The sequence below is a fragment of the Aulostomus chinensis genome, chromosome 3 (genome assembly GCF_037954235.1).
Source record: "Aulostomus chinensis isolate RoL2024-O1b breed Wild chromosome 3, RoL_Achi_v1.0, whole genome shotgun sequence".
In the NCBI taxonomy this organism is placed as follows: Eukaryota; Metazoa; Chordata; class Actinopteri; order Syngnathiformes; family Aulostomidae; genus Aulostomus; species Aulostomus chinensis.
The window spans coordinates 16,885,223-16,901,857 of NC_141322.1; the positions used below are offsets into that span (position 1 = coordinate 16,885,223).

At 42.0% G+C, this 16,635-nt stretch overlaps 1 protein-coding gene across 5 annotated transcripts in view; it reads right to left on the bottom strand.

Moving 5' to 3' along the window:
- Nucleotides 1-16,635, bottom strand: part of LOC147267931 (retinoic acid receptor gamma-B-like) — a 66,115-nt gene that overhangs the window by 13,310 nt on the left and 36,170 nt on the right. For 4 of the 5 annotated variants that reach the window (XM_086199089.1, XM_086199088.1, XM_086199086.1 and 1 more), the window contains one exon: nt 10,567-10,944. In XM_086199089.1, the coding sequence (XP_086055215.1) occupies nt 10,567-10,735 (169 nt within the window). In that variant the 5' untranslated portion in view covers nt 10,736-10,944. Of the gene's footprint in view, nt 1-2,352; nt 2,951-10,566; nt 10,945-16,635 lie in introns of those variants that run through there. The other variant, XM_086199090.1, reaches the window with a different exon arrangement.

Consider the following 16,635-nt stretch of genomic DNA (forward strand, 5'->3'; position numbering starts at 1 on the left):
CCAATAATGCTAATAATAATGATGATGTGCAGGTATGCAACAAGGACACATAATAGTGAAACAATTTGTTGTTGTCTTGCAGACACTTGTGGTCACCCTTTACACATGCCGACAGAAATTGTACCAACAGAAAAAAAGTACGATGAGTTTGTGACTAACTGCCCTGGGTTCAACTGCAGAACTCCAGAGCTCCGCCCATCTCTAATAAGCACTGGAATACATAATTCAATGAAATGCTTCATTATTCATTGAAAAATTAAGGCTTTGCAGACTCAAGGCGGCGATGCGTTGTAAATGCGGCATCGGTAATAACTGAAGGTTTCAGTGTCTCAGTTAAAGACTTCATCACATGACAGCAGCAATGGCTAAAAAAACAATAGTATGATCAGAACATTACAATACAGCTTTTATGAAGAATTTAAAATCAAGATTAACGTATATATTATCAGACAGGTCTGTTGTTTTTCTTCACAAATGAGAGAAAATAATTTAAAAAAGTGAATAACTCCCGCTCCTCAGCTGACACCTTCAAACATTCTTTTCATTTTGTCTATCATACTACGCAGACACAACAGTCCCAGTGCACAGATCCCCTGTCCCCTGAGCAACGGCGTCCACAGGTCGACTCCCTGTAGGTCGGAATATTTACTGCAGCTGAGCTTACAAAGTTCTTTGGAGATCAACACTTATGATTCGCCATTTGTATAAAAGTGCAAACAGGTTGAACAGCGCCAGACAAGGTCTGTGTGAAAGGGACAGCCAGAGTGGATTCAAAACAATGTTGAGTTTACACATCTAACCATCTGTTGTGGAACGCAGCGAGGCTTCATAAATTAATGGGGTGTATTAGCATCAGTGTCAACAAGCAAATCTTTGCTGGCATATCAACACTGCAGAGCCTCTGTGTATTCGCAGCTTGCGCGTCATTCCTCTAACTGCATTTACTATCTCTCTCTATTAAAGCTCCAAAAGTTACTGGAAACACAAAAGGAGCACATCCTAAAATTGCTAATTACTGCCAAAATGTTTCCTATCCACCAACAAATTTATCAGGGGCCTGGATCGACTGAGTCCTTGGCTGCTGCTCATCTTAGAGCTCATGTGTGTGAAGAAAAGCATGAATGTCAAGAGGTGAGTAACACCTTTTTGCATGTTACTTCACATTAATATTAACAGTCTGAAGCGGAGGAGAACCCCCACTGACCCCCTCCGGCCAGCGATCATGTTGCATACACAGGAAGTGCGTGTTGACGTAATATCTTGACTAAAACTAGAGCTGCAACCTTCACCGCTAGAACTCCAAACGTGATTAATGAATATCGGGGCGCTGGTGTGTCTTTTGGGCTGGCATCTGGTGAGGCTCCTTTGCGAGTTGAAACAGGCCCGGCTGTGGTGTTTGTCATCCTGACTGCTCATCTATCATCATTAGTGAGCCCTGTGGACCTGACAGCGCTTGATATCTCACTGATTGCTGAAGATGAATAGATCTAAAAGGTGCTCAGCTGAAAGTGGAGAAGCACCCAAAATAAAAGATAAAAATTTTTAAAAAGCCTCACGTTCGAATAGACCTCAGTGCCTCTATAGATAGATTGAGTCAATGTTTGATTTTCCAAGCCACAGCACGAGGAAAAGCCCACAAAGCCAAGTGTAATCTAAGAGTCTGAAAATGGACTGCATGACAATAACAAAAGGTCGGCTTATTATTTTGCCAGAAAGAATGTGTTTTCCTCATTTATCTTTGTTTATCTGCGCCGCTGTTTCTTCACTGATACTTGATGCAATCTGGGCAGCCGGAGAGTGTGTGGAGTTAAGAAACGGGGAGTTTTTGTCATGATTCATACTCTCCTACCTGAAACCAAGAGTTCCCTCAAAGAGAAGTGAACATATCCAAACTATGACCACTAAATGACGTTAAAAGCTGCTGCTGGGCTCATCTATGTGAAAGAGTCCTTTAGAAACCCCTCCACAAAAGTTTTGTAGCTGTGAGTTCACTGGCCAGATCACGACCGTGTGATTTCAAGGCCCATTTGCTTTCAGTCTGTCAAAGCCGGTTCTGTTTGGACGTTGCTTGTTGTTTGCCGGGTCAGGTCTCTTATTGTTTAAAGGAGCTGTCAATCATGTGAAGTCATTCATAAAGAAAACAAACATGGTGATGGATGAATATGCACTCCCCGAGTCACTTAGTCACACTCACACTAAGCACATAAACAAACAAACTGCAGGGTGAGAATGGCTGCAGAGAATGGAGAGGAATCTGCCTCTTCCTGTGGAGAGAGCTCCATGATAACAACACCATGACCCTGATAAGAACACACACAATTACTCTGATGGACACACGGAGGAGGTACTCACACTGGATGCTGCCTGTCCCGGCCCAGGCAAAAGGGTCTAGGCCAGAGAAGTAAGGGGTGGCCTTGCTGAGCATGCAGGAGCCTTGTGCAGACACATCGAAGAGGGGCCGCGGGGCCAGCCCCAGAGCCTCCATACAGTCAAACATGCTCCTGTCTATTCAGCTACAGCCTTTTACTATCTGGCAGAGCTGAGCTGACAGAGAAGAGGGGGAAAAAATCAAAATCTTCTTGTGACTCCAGGTGGCCCCTGTCTGCCTGCCCTTCACCGCTAAGTTCTGTGGATGGACCGAGTCCCTCTTCTCTAGCTCTGCTTACTGTGCTTCACCCTCGCTGGTCTAAGGTCACTTTCTCGCTTCTCTGCTTTGCCTCCACGGCTGAAACGGATCTTAGTTCCCCTCTCGCCAGCTCTCTGGGCCTCTCACACTCCAGCACAGACACGGCCAACTATCTCTGCATGCTCACTGAGCACAGGGGAAGGGGGCGGGGCCCAAGGAGAGGGAGGGACCCCCGAGTCTGACTGGGTGTGTATTTGATCTCTGATTGGCTGTGTAACAAACTTTCTCTCCCTCCTGATTGTCTCCCACAAGTTCTACAGCCGGCCTCTTCATATTTCATATTCTGCAAATGAAAACAAACACCCCCTTCTCTCCTTTTAATCGCTATTTTCTTTTTTCTTTTTCTGTATTAAGTTTTGTTTTGATGCGGCAAAGAACGTCTTCTGTCCTCAAAACATCACAACTCTACCACTATTGATGAAAAAATAAAACTAATTATTCTACTTTCATCTCATAAGACAAGGGGCAAATGAAAAAGTGCACAGCAGCACAAACTTTGATACTAACATTTTCCCCAGATAAAAAACTCGGTTGTACTTTTGTTACTGATATGCTGAACATCACACAGTAATTGAAATGTGTATATTTCATTTTTATTCTCTTTATCATTTTTATTCCTTTTTCACTTATTTCTTGTTACTTCATCTATTTGTTTTTAATCTAATTTATTTTGATTTATTAATTTATTTCCCCCTCCCTGACTGTGGCAAGCAGACAAACAAACAAACAAAAACAATTATCAAATTAGTAAAAAATGATGATTCAACTTTTTATAGAACAACAAGCAATTAACTAAAATGATCACAAGAACATTGGGGGAATAAAAACTTTGTTTTTTGTTTTTTTAAACTTATAATTAACTGCATGGGAATTGATTCTCTACGTGTTTCACTGCACTGAGATGAATTAATTAGAGGTGTCCTAAATGAATCATAAAGTTCTTAAAAAAAAACAACTCCTGGAAAAAAACATAAAATCTATAAATGCTTGAGAACAGGCATTGATAAGAAAAGGGCTGCAGATAGATGAAACCAAAGTATAAGGCTGTAATTTAATTTAAAAAATCATATTAGAAAAATGTATTTGTCTATTGGTGCCTCCTAATTGGGTCAATTAATGAATAATTTATATTCCCACATTTGCTTCCATTCATCGTAAACACATTTTGCATGTATTTCCTCTCCTGAAGCATCCCTCTCTCCCTGCTTGGTCAGGCATGTGCTGCTATCTAATTCAATTCTCTCAATTAGGTTCAAATGGATTAAGTTAGCCTCCTGGAGCTTTTTGGACACTTCGGTCACACTCAAGTGTGACTGGGCTGCAGGCGAAGCACACTGGCCCGCGGTCAATAGTTTGTATACTAGAAAGACACCCCCCCCCTCCCTCCCACCCCTACCCTCCCTCCTCCCTTTCCTTCCCTCATTCAAGAGAGATGAACTCTGGAAGAAACCCCCACTGGGGCTCTAACTCCCCCTTCTCTCTCTCTCTCTCTCACACACACACACACACACGCACGCACGCACACACACACACACACACACACACACACACACACACACACACACTGACTTCCCGACTTGTCCTGCCTTTGGCTTCATGGGCTGAGAGTGTTCTATTTTGTCGTTTTCTTCTTTTGTTTGTTTCCCCCTGAATCCAATCCTTTTATTTGTGTTTCTTTATTATTTTATTGGAAACATTGCCGTTTTTCTTCAAGGTTTCTTTTATACATCCTAAGCTCTTTTCTTGAAATCCCCTTGGTTTTCAGTGAGTGGACTCTCTACCTGTCTTTCAACATCATGGCCGGGCGCGCGCACACACACACACACACACACACACACACACACACACACACTACAATGACACACTGCAGGGAGCAGAGCTGCACAATATCAGCCTGCTGAGCTCTCTCCACACCTTGAGACAATTACCCTCCCTGCTCTGCAGCTCCGCAGCCCCTGTTGCTGCTTTGTGGAAAGACCCACACAAATAAAGGGGAATGTGAAGAAGAAGAAAAAAAACATTTTCCTTCACTTTTAACAAACCATAATCTCACGCCCACTCAATAACTTGGGCAAATTGCAGTGCTCTGCCTTTGAAACCTAAAACATGGGACTCCCCAGCCAGCTGAGTGCCTTTCTCCTTCTTTTTGTCTCCCTCTCTCTCTCTCTCTCTCTCTCTCACACACACACAAAACTTGTAAGAGTAGAGAGTCGCATTACAAGTATTAACAATCAGGTTCTTCAGCTATTCATCCTGTCGTCATGTCTGACACAAACACACAAAGCTGAACAATGGCCTCTCTCTCTCTCTCTCCGTCGCTCCACCGGCAGCTCGGCCGCAGATATTTGCACAAAGTCTCAATGCGGTCATCAGCAAGCGCACAAATAAGTCACAAATGTGAGGCAAGGAGCACGATATTCATGGGTGTTGGAATGTGCAGCCTACAGAGTGGCAGTGGAAATATCTGTGTGTGAGTGTGTGTGAACGAGTGTGCACGATAATGTGTATGTGCTTAAACAGAGTGCCTGTGATGACAGACACAAAGAAAAACACACAAGTCCCACTCTGTGCCTCAAGTTACTAATATCTCTCTCTCTCTCTCTCTCTCTCTCTCTCTCTCTCTCACACACACACACACACACACTCAGACACTCACACACACATGCACGCTAAACATTACAAAGAACAAGATGTGACTAGTAGAGCAGTTGCCAAAGACATTGTGTTCACTGTGTAACAAAAAACAACAACTTTACATAGATTAAACGGGGGGGGGGGGTCCATATCCCGTGATAAAGGACAAAAATCGTTTCCCTTAATATTTGGGTAAATCTTTACTAATTAAGAGCACCTTGATTGTCCACTTAACTCTCAACGCCAGTCCAGGAGGAGCTGAGCAGAAAAACAAGTGCAGTTCCTAAGAAGAGAGAAGGGAAGCGACTGAACAACCATTCCGACGCTCTTTGTTCAATATTTCACTGCCGCCTCATTTGATGGTCAATAAAGAACTTTATGATGTATGATTAGTCCTTTCTTAACATAACCACACTGACACCCATATGGCTCATGGTGATCAGTATACATCATAAAATACTGCAAACTAAATAAAACAAACTTGAGGGAGGCAAATCATTTCCCACATAACATGACGCACATTTTTTTCTGTTTATTTGTCTTACTTTTCATTTTCTTTATTTGTTTATATAAATCTATATTTTTGTACAGGCAATCAATAGAATAATGAAAGAGGCGAGGTGCAAAGCAGTAAACATGAAAAGCTTGCTTTGCTTATTAAACAGATCCGTTCGTGCTCACAGTAAGAGTGTATTCTCGTGCTCACAGTAAGAGTGTATTCTCGTGCTCACAGTAAGAGTGTATTCTCGTGCTCACAGTAAGAGTGTATTCTCGTGCTCACAGTAAGAGTGTATTCTCGTGCTCACAGTAAGAGTGTATTCTCGTGCTCACAGTAAGAGTGTGTTCTCGTGCTCGTTGACTTGCAGGAGCTGAAGTTCTTGTGTTGCTGCAATGATGTTAAAGTTTAGTCAAGGTGGCAGCAAAGTTTTCTCAGGCCACAAGTTCATCTCTGCTTGTTTACTTGAATGATTATTCGTCAAAAAAATTACCAACACATGCACTTTTATTCAGTTCTTCTGCACTTACTGATACACCCAAACGTATTCAAATGTAAAATAGCAACTTTGAGTCCCTAATTAGGTACTTTGTTACTTTTACTTGGGTAAAGAAACAGAGCCATCATGCGCATGTATATAATCCTAATGTTCAATTTCATTTTCAAGAAATTTACAAAAAAATGGAAATTTATGCACATTCCTACCATTACTGTTGGTTAATAACCATGAGTGTTAAGTTTCAGTTCCTCATTCAGTCATTGATTTTTTTTTCCATTTACTCTCTGTCATTACTTTAAATGTACCAGTTTTACTCTCAGAATGAAAATTAGTTTTAATTTTGTGGTTGTTTTCTGAATGGCTGAGAAAACATTTTTGTTTGTTTTTTTTTCATTTTCATCCACCTCCTTAAATATTCCACTTCAAAGTAGCGCAGGGCTTTGGAAACAAGAGCGTAAAGGACATAGAGTTGAGTCTGCAACAAAGGAGTTTGATTGATTTGGAATGATTTCTCCTCCTAGAAGAGCAAACCTGAAGCAGAAGCACCAAGGAGGAGTAACAGGTCAACAGAGGAAACAGACGATCCTCAGAGGAAATAGCAACAACCCAAGTCAGGAACTGGTTGTGTTACCCTGTAGCCATCGAGCCACAAACCCATAGCCATGCAAGTACAGTTTGTCACCAAGACTCTAGCCAGAGTCATGATGTCATGTCAGGCCTGACATGACATCATGACTGCATCACTGCATTTGAGGGGGCTAAATTCATCCACAACAGAGGGTGTTTTCATAAAGTGGTACCTTTGTAGTGTACAAAAGAATGTGCACATGGAGATGCAGGTTCTTGGGTCATCATAACTTTAGAATTTCCAACTTTGTTACTGACATGTTTCTGAACCTGTAACTGCACTTTTAAAATTTCCGGTCCTCTTGGTCCTGCTTTTGTAAAAAGTACAGAAGTTAGAACCATCCACAGAGGACTCCACCGTCAGTAAACGAATGATGTGTGTCAACCCTGGTAGACTTCCGTACAACTGCAAGCTATTTATCACTCAGGAAAACTGAGAGTTTTGAACCAAAGTCCCACAAGCTGACCAGGAGTGGAAAGTGTAGAATCTCTTTGAAAGCTTTAATTAATCACATGTGGTCACTGTTCCTGTCTTCTGTCCTGGATGACATCATGCAGTCTCTTATATCTTTCTGTCTCTATCTGTGTGCATGTAATAAAGTACCAGAGGCAACATGTCAAAGATGTAATCACATGTCGAGTGCTACTAGCCTGCTGAACTCCATAATGTTCCAGGCTCCAGAAAACGACTGGAGATCAACAGATAACAGCTGCTACACACACACACGCAGGCACACACATGAACACACACGTGAACACACATCTGAACACACATGCTGAACACGCCTCCATGTTTCTCGACACTTGCTACAGGATATGAGGACACAAACCTGCTGTGTAAATTATTTGATTTGGCCTCAGCCTGATCTGTCACCCTATTGTGAGCTTGTTCTGGTGCTCCTCACACGCCGCTGGGATTACAGACGTATGGATACTGGCCCCCCACCTCATCCATACAGCAGTCAGATGAAGCAACTCGGCTGACCTGGCGATAGCAGTGTTGACACAGACTCCATACATAACTCGAGAATTTTTACAGTCTACGTCAAAATGATCGAAAATGTATTGAATTGAAGTTTTTCCAAAAGGAAGCAGGAGCGTTATGGCAACGGCAATAACGCTGCAATGTGATATGGGACAACTGTCTGTGACTAAAAGAACTTGTTGTGATCCTGTCAGGCTCTGTTTCGTAATGTCTGCCATCCAGTTTTCCAAGTTATGTCCCAAATATAATTATTAGAAGTTTAGTTTGTGATTGTTTATCCTCAAATTTGGCTGATTTGCTACTTGGAAGAGGGCTGGGCTGTGATTTCTGGGCAATGTTACATAAATATAAACACAACACTGTATTACTGTCCAGAAATCTTTTATTTATCTGAACATTTACTTTGATGGGTGGGCGGGTATTTTTTAGATGTGACTTTTTCTCTCCTTTCCACTGTAGGTACTGAGGGTTTTGTTTGATTCATTTGTACGATTTCTCTGTCTTTCTGTCATGATTTGTTAAATTTAAAAAGAAAGAAATATTGTACTCTGAGTCTTGAACATGCGTTACAGCTTTCTGCTGATAAAATTTACTTAAAAAAAAAAAACAAGCCCCTGTCTGTGCACCTGAATTTGCGCCCACATTATGCATCGTTTATCTAATTTGAATGGATTAGGGGTTAGTTAAAGGCTCTTGCACTTTAGCTTATGCACTATAGATCATTTAAATAGGCCTCAAGGATTTGCAGGCAACCTCTTCCTCCCGTTTGTAGTTAGTCCAAGCAAACCTGGCTGTGTTACATCAGCCAAACTCAATACAGTTCACAGCAACTAGCAGAGCCATATTTATCCAAATGCAGATGTAATATAATAGCGCTGTGGCAAAGGGGCGGAGCCACATTTCAACAAACCCATCCAGGGAAGGGTTTTTTTTGGGGTAAAGGTAATTGTGCATTATTATGCACTCACATGGGAAAAAAGATAGATTAAATGAGGGTTTTCTAATTTGTGGTTTACTATTTATGTTCTTGAATTGCTTTGCACTGTATAATTTGTGTGTTTGCTGCTTTTTCTCATGTTTGTTGTAAAAAAAAAATAAATGTCAGTTTATATTTTGTGGTGAGGTTCTAAACAAGCACATATTATTATCTTACAGTACTGAAACTCCTGGTCATTTGTCTCTCGTTTACCCCTGGAAATCTCCACTGAGAAGAAAAAAAATATAAAACAATAAATTATGAAGATGCAAAAAAATATTCAACAACATCCTGTTTTCCTCATCGCTCCTCTTTTCTAACAAACCTTGTCCATCTTTACCTGGTTCCTCCGCATCTGATTTCCTCCTTCCAGAACGTCTCTAACCTTCTTCCCTCTCATCTCGACTCTCCTCCTGTTCCTCATCACACATATTTCAGCTCTCTTCTGCTTAACTGTTGCTCTTCACTCCTCTCCCCCCGCCCACCATCTCTCCTCCTCTGCCTCCTCACTCTTTTCCTGAGAACCGAGTCGGAGTTGCTCTGCGGTGATTCCGCTGAGCCTACACAAGTTCAACAAACACCATTTGCCCCGTGCTCTACGTGGGCTTCAGTGCTCTACCGTTCACAAGAATCATAGCAGTCAAAGTTCAGCTGCAGTTGAACTGACCACCGCTGCGTTTGTATTCATTGGTTTACCGTTCCAGTCAGGGAGACTGAGGGGAAATGACAGTAAGGTGAAGTTATTCTTAAAAAAAAACCTAAAAGATTTGTGGCTTTTAAGAAAACGTGAATCTAACAAGATACCAGCCAAAACCCTGCTCTGCCCTTGAAATGTCTGAAAAGCATCATTGAAGTGAAAGCTAGAGGAAACCAAGAGGAATAAATGAAGAATAAGGAGGAAAAGCGTCTCATGTCATAAAAAACAAATTGCAAGTTTCCAGCCCTGCAGGCTTCTTCACAAGAAGAGCAACAGCGGCCCCTGTGGCTCAAACTGGGAACTCCACTCCTCCCCTTTCCTCTCCTCTCCTCTCCCCTCCTCAGTTACTTTGAAGATGATGAAGATGATGCACTTTCAAAAATGAAGCTTGCCAACTTCAAGAAGACACAATCAGAGCAGAACAACTGGAACATACAGACAACTTCACCGTGACCTTTTGAGGTGATTGGACCAGAGGTCGAACGCATCATGCAGAATGTGTTCTTATGATTTTGATCACCAAGAAAACTCAGTATCAAATGCTTCTCTACTTTTTTCCTCCAGTTGAATTTTAAATGTGTATTCATACTTTTATCCAATTAAAGGAATTGTAAACTTCTTCTGCCGCTGGCTGCTTATAACTTCAAATCGGCCAGACAACTTTATCAAACATATTCAGACTTTAAGCACAGAATAGGGATAAGAGAAGCACTGCAGCGTTCATGAATAATTAATCAATAAAAGGCTGTGTGTTAGACTACCTCTTTAAATTAAATATTGTGGTGCTACACAGATGTCCTGCCAACGCATTATCATCTACTGACTCAAGAAAACATGTTTCTTTGACTCAGATCCCACAAATCAAAACATAATTATTTGAATAGATCTTTTTCCAATGAAAATGGCAATAATGACGTAAAAAAAACCTGAATAAATAAATACGACACAATGTAATGAGTTACTTACACAGTGCTGCCATTTCTTTTGGCAAGTCCGCCCCAAACCGACCAAAAAGGTTGGTGCTGGCCAACAGGTCAAAGGGGGAGTGGCTCCTCATGGAGTTAAAGGTGAATGGGTACATTGCACGGGGAAAGCCAGGCATGTGACGCACTTGGTGCTCCCTGTTGGTTGCCATGATGAAAAGGGATGCTGGTGCTTCAGGTGATTTCCGTCAGGTTGGTCTTGCTGAGTCGTCGTCTTCCTTGGTCTTGGTTAAGGGCCTATGCTTAATTTGAAGTGGGCCGGTGCCATTCAGCCTCCTCTCAGCTGCTGGCGTCTCCCTCAGCTGCAGAGAGGGATGCTTCAAGTGACGGAGGGTGAGTGAGACGGCTGCAGGTCCAGCGCCTGTTGGAGAGGGAGGAGAGACAAAACGAGAGGAGTTAGACACAGGAGGAGGCAGCCTGATAACACCTCCACAGCTACGATTTACCTTGAGTCAGTTTCTGTGACTAAAAATGACCTCAAAAGCAATCTCAAGACAAGAATAAAAACAGAGGGTGAACAAAAAGAGTCTGCTGAAGAAACAGATGACAGAGGCGAAAAGCAGAGGGAGTAGAACACTTCTCCCCTGCTTTTTGTCTGTCTTCCAAGTAGTTCAATGATTTCAGGCAATGCCATATGATTTCAATCAGCAGAACTGTATTATAAAGGGTCTCTCTGTTCCCTCTGCCAGCCTGACTCTCGCCAGCCTGCCAGAGAACAGTCATCCACAACATGGGTAAAATTAACTCTTTACAACAACAGACACTCCTTCCCACCGCACCCTACAACAGAAGCCCTCTGTGCTCCCACTCCGCTGATGATCACATCCCACCTTCTCTCAGGATTCATGCTGTGCCTCGGTGACCTTGTCAAAAAGTTATACGAGGGCTGCCCTCTCTTGTTTCGACTCTCATCCCCTTCAGTGATTTCATGAGAGGGCGGAGCCTAACTCTCTGTGGTAGAGCTGTGGTAAATACAGCTCGGCCAAAGAATGTCTTGTTGTTTTGGGCCTGCTTTACAAATGTCTTTCACTGAACTACTACGAGGGGAAATCTGCAGAAATCCATGATTCATTCTGAAGGAAAGATATTAAAGTTGTTCACAACGACTAAATCCCTGCTCTTGTCCGTCCCTAAACACGGATACCTACAGTACAACGTCTGTCACATACAGCAGCTTGTCAATTATGCTGCTACTGCAAAGGGTCGCCCCATACCTGATTTAAGTAAACTGTTCCACATGTGGAGGAAAAATACTGGCTGGAGCAGAGCCCTTTATAGACTGGAGACATGAACACACACAGACACATACATGCACCACCTCTCAATTCAGCCAGATTCACAGCTCCCCTCTTATGGGGTCAGTTCCCACAGATTAGAAAATAATCCAATACAAATATACAGTTATTTTTGTTTTTTGGTGAAATTTTATTAGCGCACTGGTAACATTTCAGTCCAAAAACCCTGGATAATCCACAGACCTCACTTTGGGAAAAATCTTACAGAAATTCTGTCTTTGCTAGATGCTATCCTGTGTGTCAGACATCTCGGAGGTTTGCCCCTTAAAAAAAAAACTGTCTGAAAAGTTTGTAGGGGTGCAATTGTTCAGCCAGCCTGAGGTTTGCTTTGTTTTGCAGTTTATGGTCATGGTTTGTTTTGTACATTAGTAAGGAAGAAAAACATCCCCTGCAAAGGACAGACAAACCCAGAGACACTCACTCTGAACTGAAATGAATCAATAACATAAGGAAAACTATCATTCATGGTCCCAGTTGCACTGGGGCCACTACTATTCTTTGCACTTTCTCAGCAAGGCCATCTGTGTGTATGTACAGTATGTGTGATACTGTCTATGTTGCGTTGTGGATCAAGTGTGCAAACTGAACCTGGGGTTGTGCCGTCCACTGTTTGTCCTGTTTATGGTTTGGGTTTGCATCCCTACAAGTTAATGAAGATGTTTACCCTGGCATGCTTTCTGTCGAATCATGTTGCGTCATTTGGAAAGAAACAACAACTCATCATTAAAGATACTGAGGGAACGCGTTTGTCGGTTCTAACATGAGTGAGTGAAACTTTCAAGAGGTCATATTAAAATATGTAACACATCCGGAACAAACTCAATGTCTCATTGTGTTAGCATGCTGCTTCAATGACAGAATTTGATACGCAATTTGATTTTAGCCTTGTTCAATTTAGCAGGGGGGTAATAGGAGGTGGGAGCATGTTCTGGCCATAGAGCACGCTCAGCATGCACCGTCATGGCAGCATGGGAATGTTGCCACAGACACAAACTCCAATTACTGTGGATATTGAGAGTTTTACCTTTTGGCGAGGAGCTTGAGAAACACGTGGACTTGTTTGGCGAGGGCTTGAATATGCGGGATATTTATTTATTTAAAAGTACGATGCACCATAACTTTAAGTCTGTGGTGGAGCCCCTCATTTGGATGAGTTGTGTTTTCTCACAGGTGTTCCTGATAATTAGCCTCTCCTTACTGATATGATGCGGATCAATTAAACATGTGCTACTATCATCATCGGAGTACAACTCTGTTATTTCAAGAGATGTTCCCACACATACACATACACACACATAGTACACATTCACACACAACGCCACAAAGTCAGCGCAGTGAGTGTTGTTTTTAAAGTCATATTTCCCATATTGACATATTTTCTCTGACTGCTTGGCTCTGCTGTGGTTTTTCTTCTCTGTGAGGGCCAGTTAGGGAGAGTCTGAGCAACTATTTTCACAAAGAACTTTTGTGTTCAACGATCAAAGAATGTCAAACACCAGTCGGACAAAGCGAGCAGTGATTAAAAACGTTATTGCACACACTTGCGTGGAAAGATTAACATACACATTGCTTGCCTAAAAGCAGAAAACAGAAACTTGCAAGCACAGACATGTAGCTCGCTGAAGTGAACGTACAGATGTTCCCGGGATTTAACCCTTTGGGGGTCCTCTTAGCCAATTTTACTAGTTTGATCTCTCACTAAAAACTATGTAAGTTCATTTGTTGAGGATGAAGATAAAACTGCTCACAATCTTCATCACAAACTGGGCTGCTTGAAAAAGAATTCTGCTGTGATGACATTCTATAACAAACAGTTCTATAAAGCAAACTAAAATGGAGCTTCATTTTCATCATGTTACACAGTGACTCGAGAAAGTACTCGCACACACACGAGGTACCATTGAAGGTATCTTTTCATTGTGTTTTTCCAGTCGATGGAAAAACCCTAGTGAGTTCATCATGTTCATGGCCAAGCAATCAGGGAAAAACACACCACGATCACACATGCTGAAGCACCATTGAAAGCTCCAATTGACCTTGAAGAATGTCAATTGTACCCAGTAAATATAGGATGGAGAATCCTTCCACAGATGTAGCTCTCGGGTCACTCAACGTCAAGTTTATTCTTTAACAAATCAAACACAAAGACTGAAGTCACAAGTATGAAAGCCAGATGTATAAAAGGGTTGAAGAAAAAAATAGTGTTGAAAGATGGAAAAAAAGATGGAAAAAGAAAGAGAGAAAGAGAAGGAGGAACATAAGAAGGAGTTTCAAGCATCTGGCTGGCCATGTGTGAGAAATGAACGGAGTGCTATTAATTAGAGGCACACTGGAAACTGGATTAATAAGAGAAAGAACAGACTGTGGTAAAGCAGCATGGGAGGAAGAAGAAAAGCAGGCCGAGTGGCAGCAGAAAACATACATAAAAATAAAGAAACAGTTTTATTTTCACTAATAAACTATGAAATAATGTGCACCCAAGCCAAGGAATGGTTTCTTTCTCTCTAATGAGTAACACCCTCCACCCCCCACTCTCCCTGCAGGGGGAATACACCTTGGGCAGAGCAGGGGCAACAAAAGTGGGGCTGTCTCCAGGCCCCCGGGCCTCAATGCTGCTTTTATGAGACCAGGCTGGGCCAGGTCAGACTGGGTCACCTGGTCCTGGTCCTGCTGACACACACACACACGCACGCACGCACGCGCGCACGCACGCACGCACGCACGCGCGCGCACACACACACACACACACACACACACACACAGCTGATGCTGCCTTCTCCTAGACAAGAGGGATTGAAAACAGCTTTGGTGAAGAAATGATGGGGCTTTCCATCTCACTGACTCTTCCAAAAAGTTACTACATAAAGTTTGATCAACTTACTTTCATTCCCACTGTCCACGTATGAAAGTTGAAATGACAAACTTTTCTTAAAATAACATGTTTTAAGTGCTTATTAGGAGGATCATCTGGATCTGGTTATCCTGCGTGAATGTGACCGAACTTTATAGTTTTTCCAAACCAAATCAGGTTGAGGTTACAGTTATAAAACCACACACTCACACACACACACACACACACACACACACACACACACACACACACACACACACACACACACACAGAAGATTTTGTTACCTTTGTGGGGACCTGTCGATGACATTCATTAACTCATTCATGTGGGTACCAAGTGCTTCGTGTATGTATCTTTACATGGCTGTGTGTGAATGCATAACCCTTAAACCACTCTCTCTCTCTCTCTCTCTCGCTCTCTTTCACTCACACACACACACACACACACACACACACACACACACACACACAGTCATTACTGAGAGCCACACTACTGTTTGAAGTTGTTTTCACGAAGAACCACTTCCACAATAAAATAACCAATAACAGGAAAACTACTGCACCTCTTCCTCAGAGTCCAGTTCTGGTCTGCATCACTGCCAACATCTGGTCATGGGCTAGACAGACAGACACAGCCTGTTTACTAAAATTGCTTTACGTTTGTTTGGCACGCAGTTTTGTCCAAAAAACCCCCATAACTTTTCCTTTCACACACTCTGTGCAATTTAGAGTTCAGCATCTTGGTCAAAAACTCTTTGATATGTAGACTCGTGGATCCGTTGATCAAACCACCAAAACCTCCAGTCCGTCCTTATTCCAGCTGCTCTTGCAATCCTCATTTATATTTTTTGGTTATTGGTCAACGGAAAATAATAAATTCGCAACAGGATGGAGCAGGAATTAGTCCTAAAACATGGAAATATGTTAGCATCTTTGAGTTACCAGTTCCCTCATTTGGGTTTTATTGAATGAGTGTTTGTCAAATGCCTGAAATTGGGCCTGTGGTTCACATGAGCTTGAGATATTTAACACTTTGTCCTACAAGCAAAAAAATGCATCAGTAAATCCCACAAATCTTTTATGTGCCTCAACAACAGCGATTGTTAACAAGTGGCTCGACAACACTATATTACGTCATCATGCAGAACAAGAGCAAAGCTAGTAGTTGTCACGTTGATGTCATCCATCGATTTGTCAAATCGTCGTCGTCATCCATTGATCTTTGATTATAGCCCAACATCAACATTTATGCCTCCCAAAAATCCTAAACATGTTCTTTATTTGTTAAATTTATCTTGTGAAATCGTAAACTAGTTTTAGCCACAGAGCTTATTTTCTGCAATAATCCAAAATCTAACGTGAAAAAATTTCACTGGCTCCCAGTTGAGGGAACCTGATGCTAACTTTGGTTTTGGCCTACAAAAATACTTCATCCCTGCAACAATCTTTTCAGTTCCAGGAGACAGAAGCTCCCTCTGCCCAGTGAATTTATATCAAGTACAAAAATCTTTCTTAATAGTATAGTTTTACTTTTTAGATCCATCAATATTTGGTTGCATTTTCAGTGGTATTTGTGTTTGTGTCCAGGCTAAATGTACAGCTGGATTGGAGATCTGGCGTTTTGGAGAAAGACTTGTAAACAATATGGTCTTGAATGTTACAGTGCAGCCGGCCAGCTGCTTCAGAAGTGAATGTTTCAAAGAGGTTGACCGTGTGATCAAAAAATACTTAATAATAACTTAGTATTTAAAAATGGCGCGCCATGGGTTGTTCAGTTTATCATGAAACACATCCCTCTTTAGCATCTTCGACAGATGACTCATCACAGTAGCTGACATGTGCATCAGTGACGGCGTAATTCCACAGCACGTGTGTGTTCTGTGTGTCTGTCAGTTTGGCGTCAACG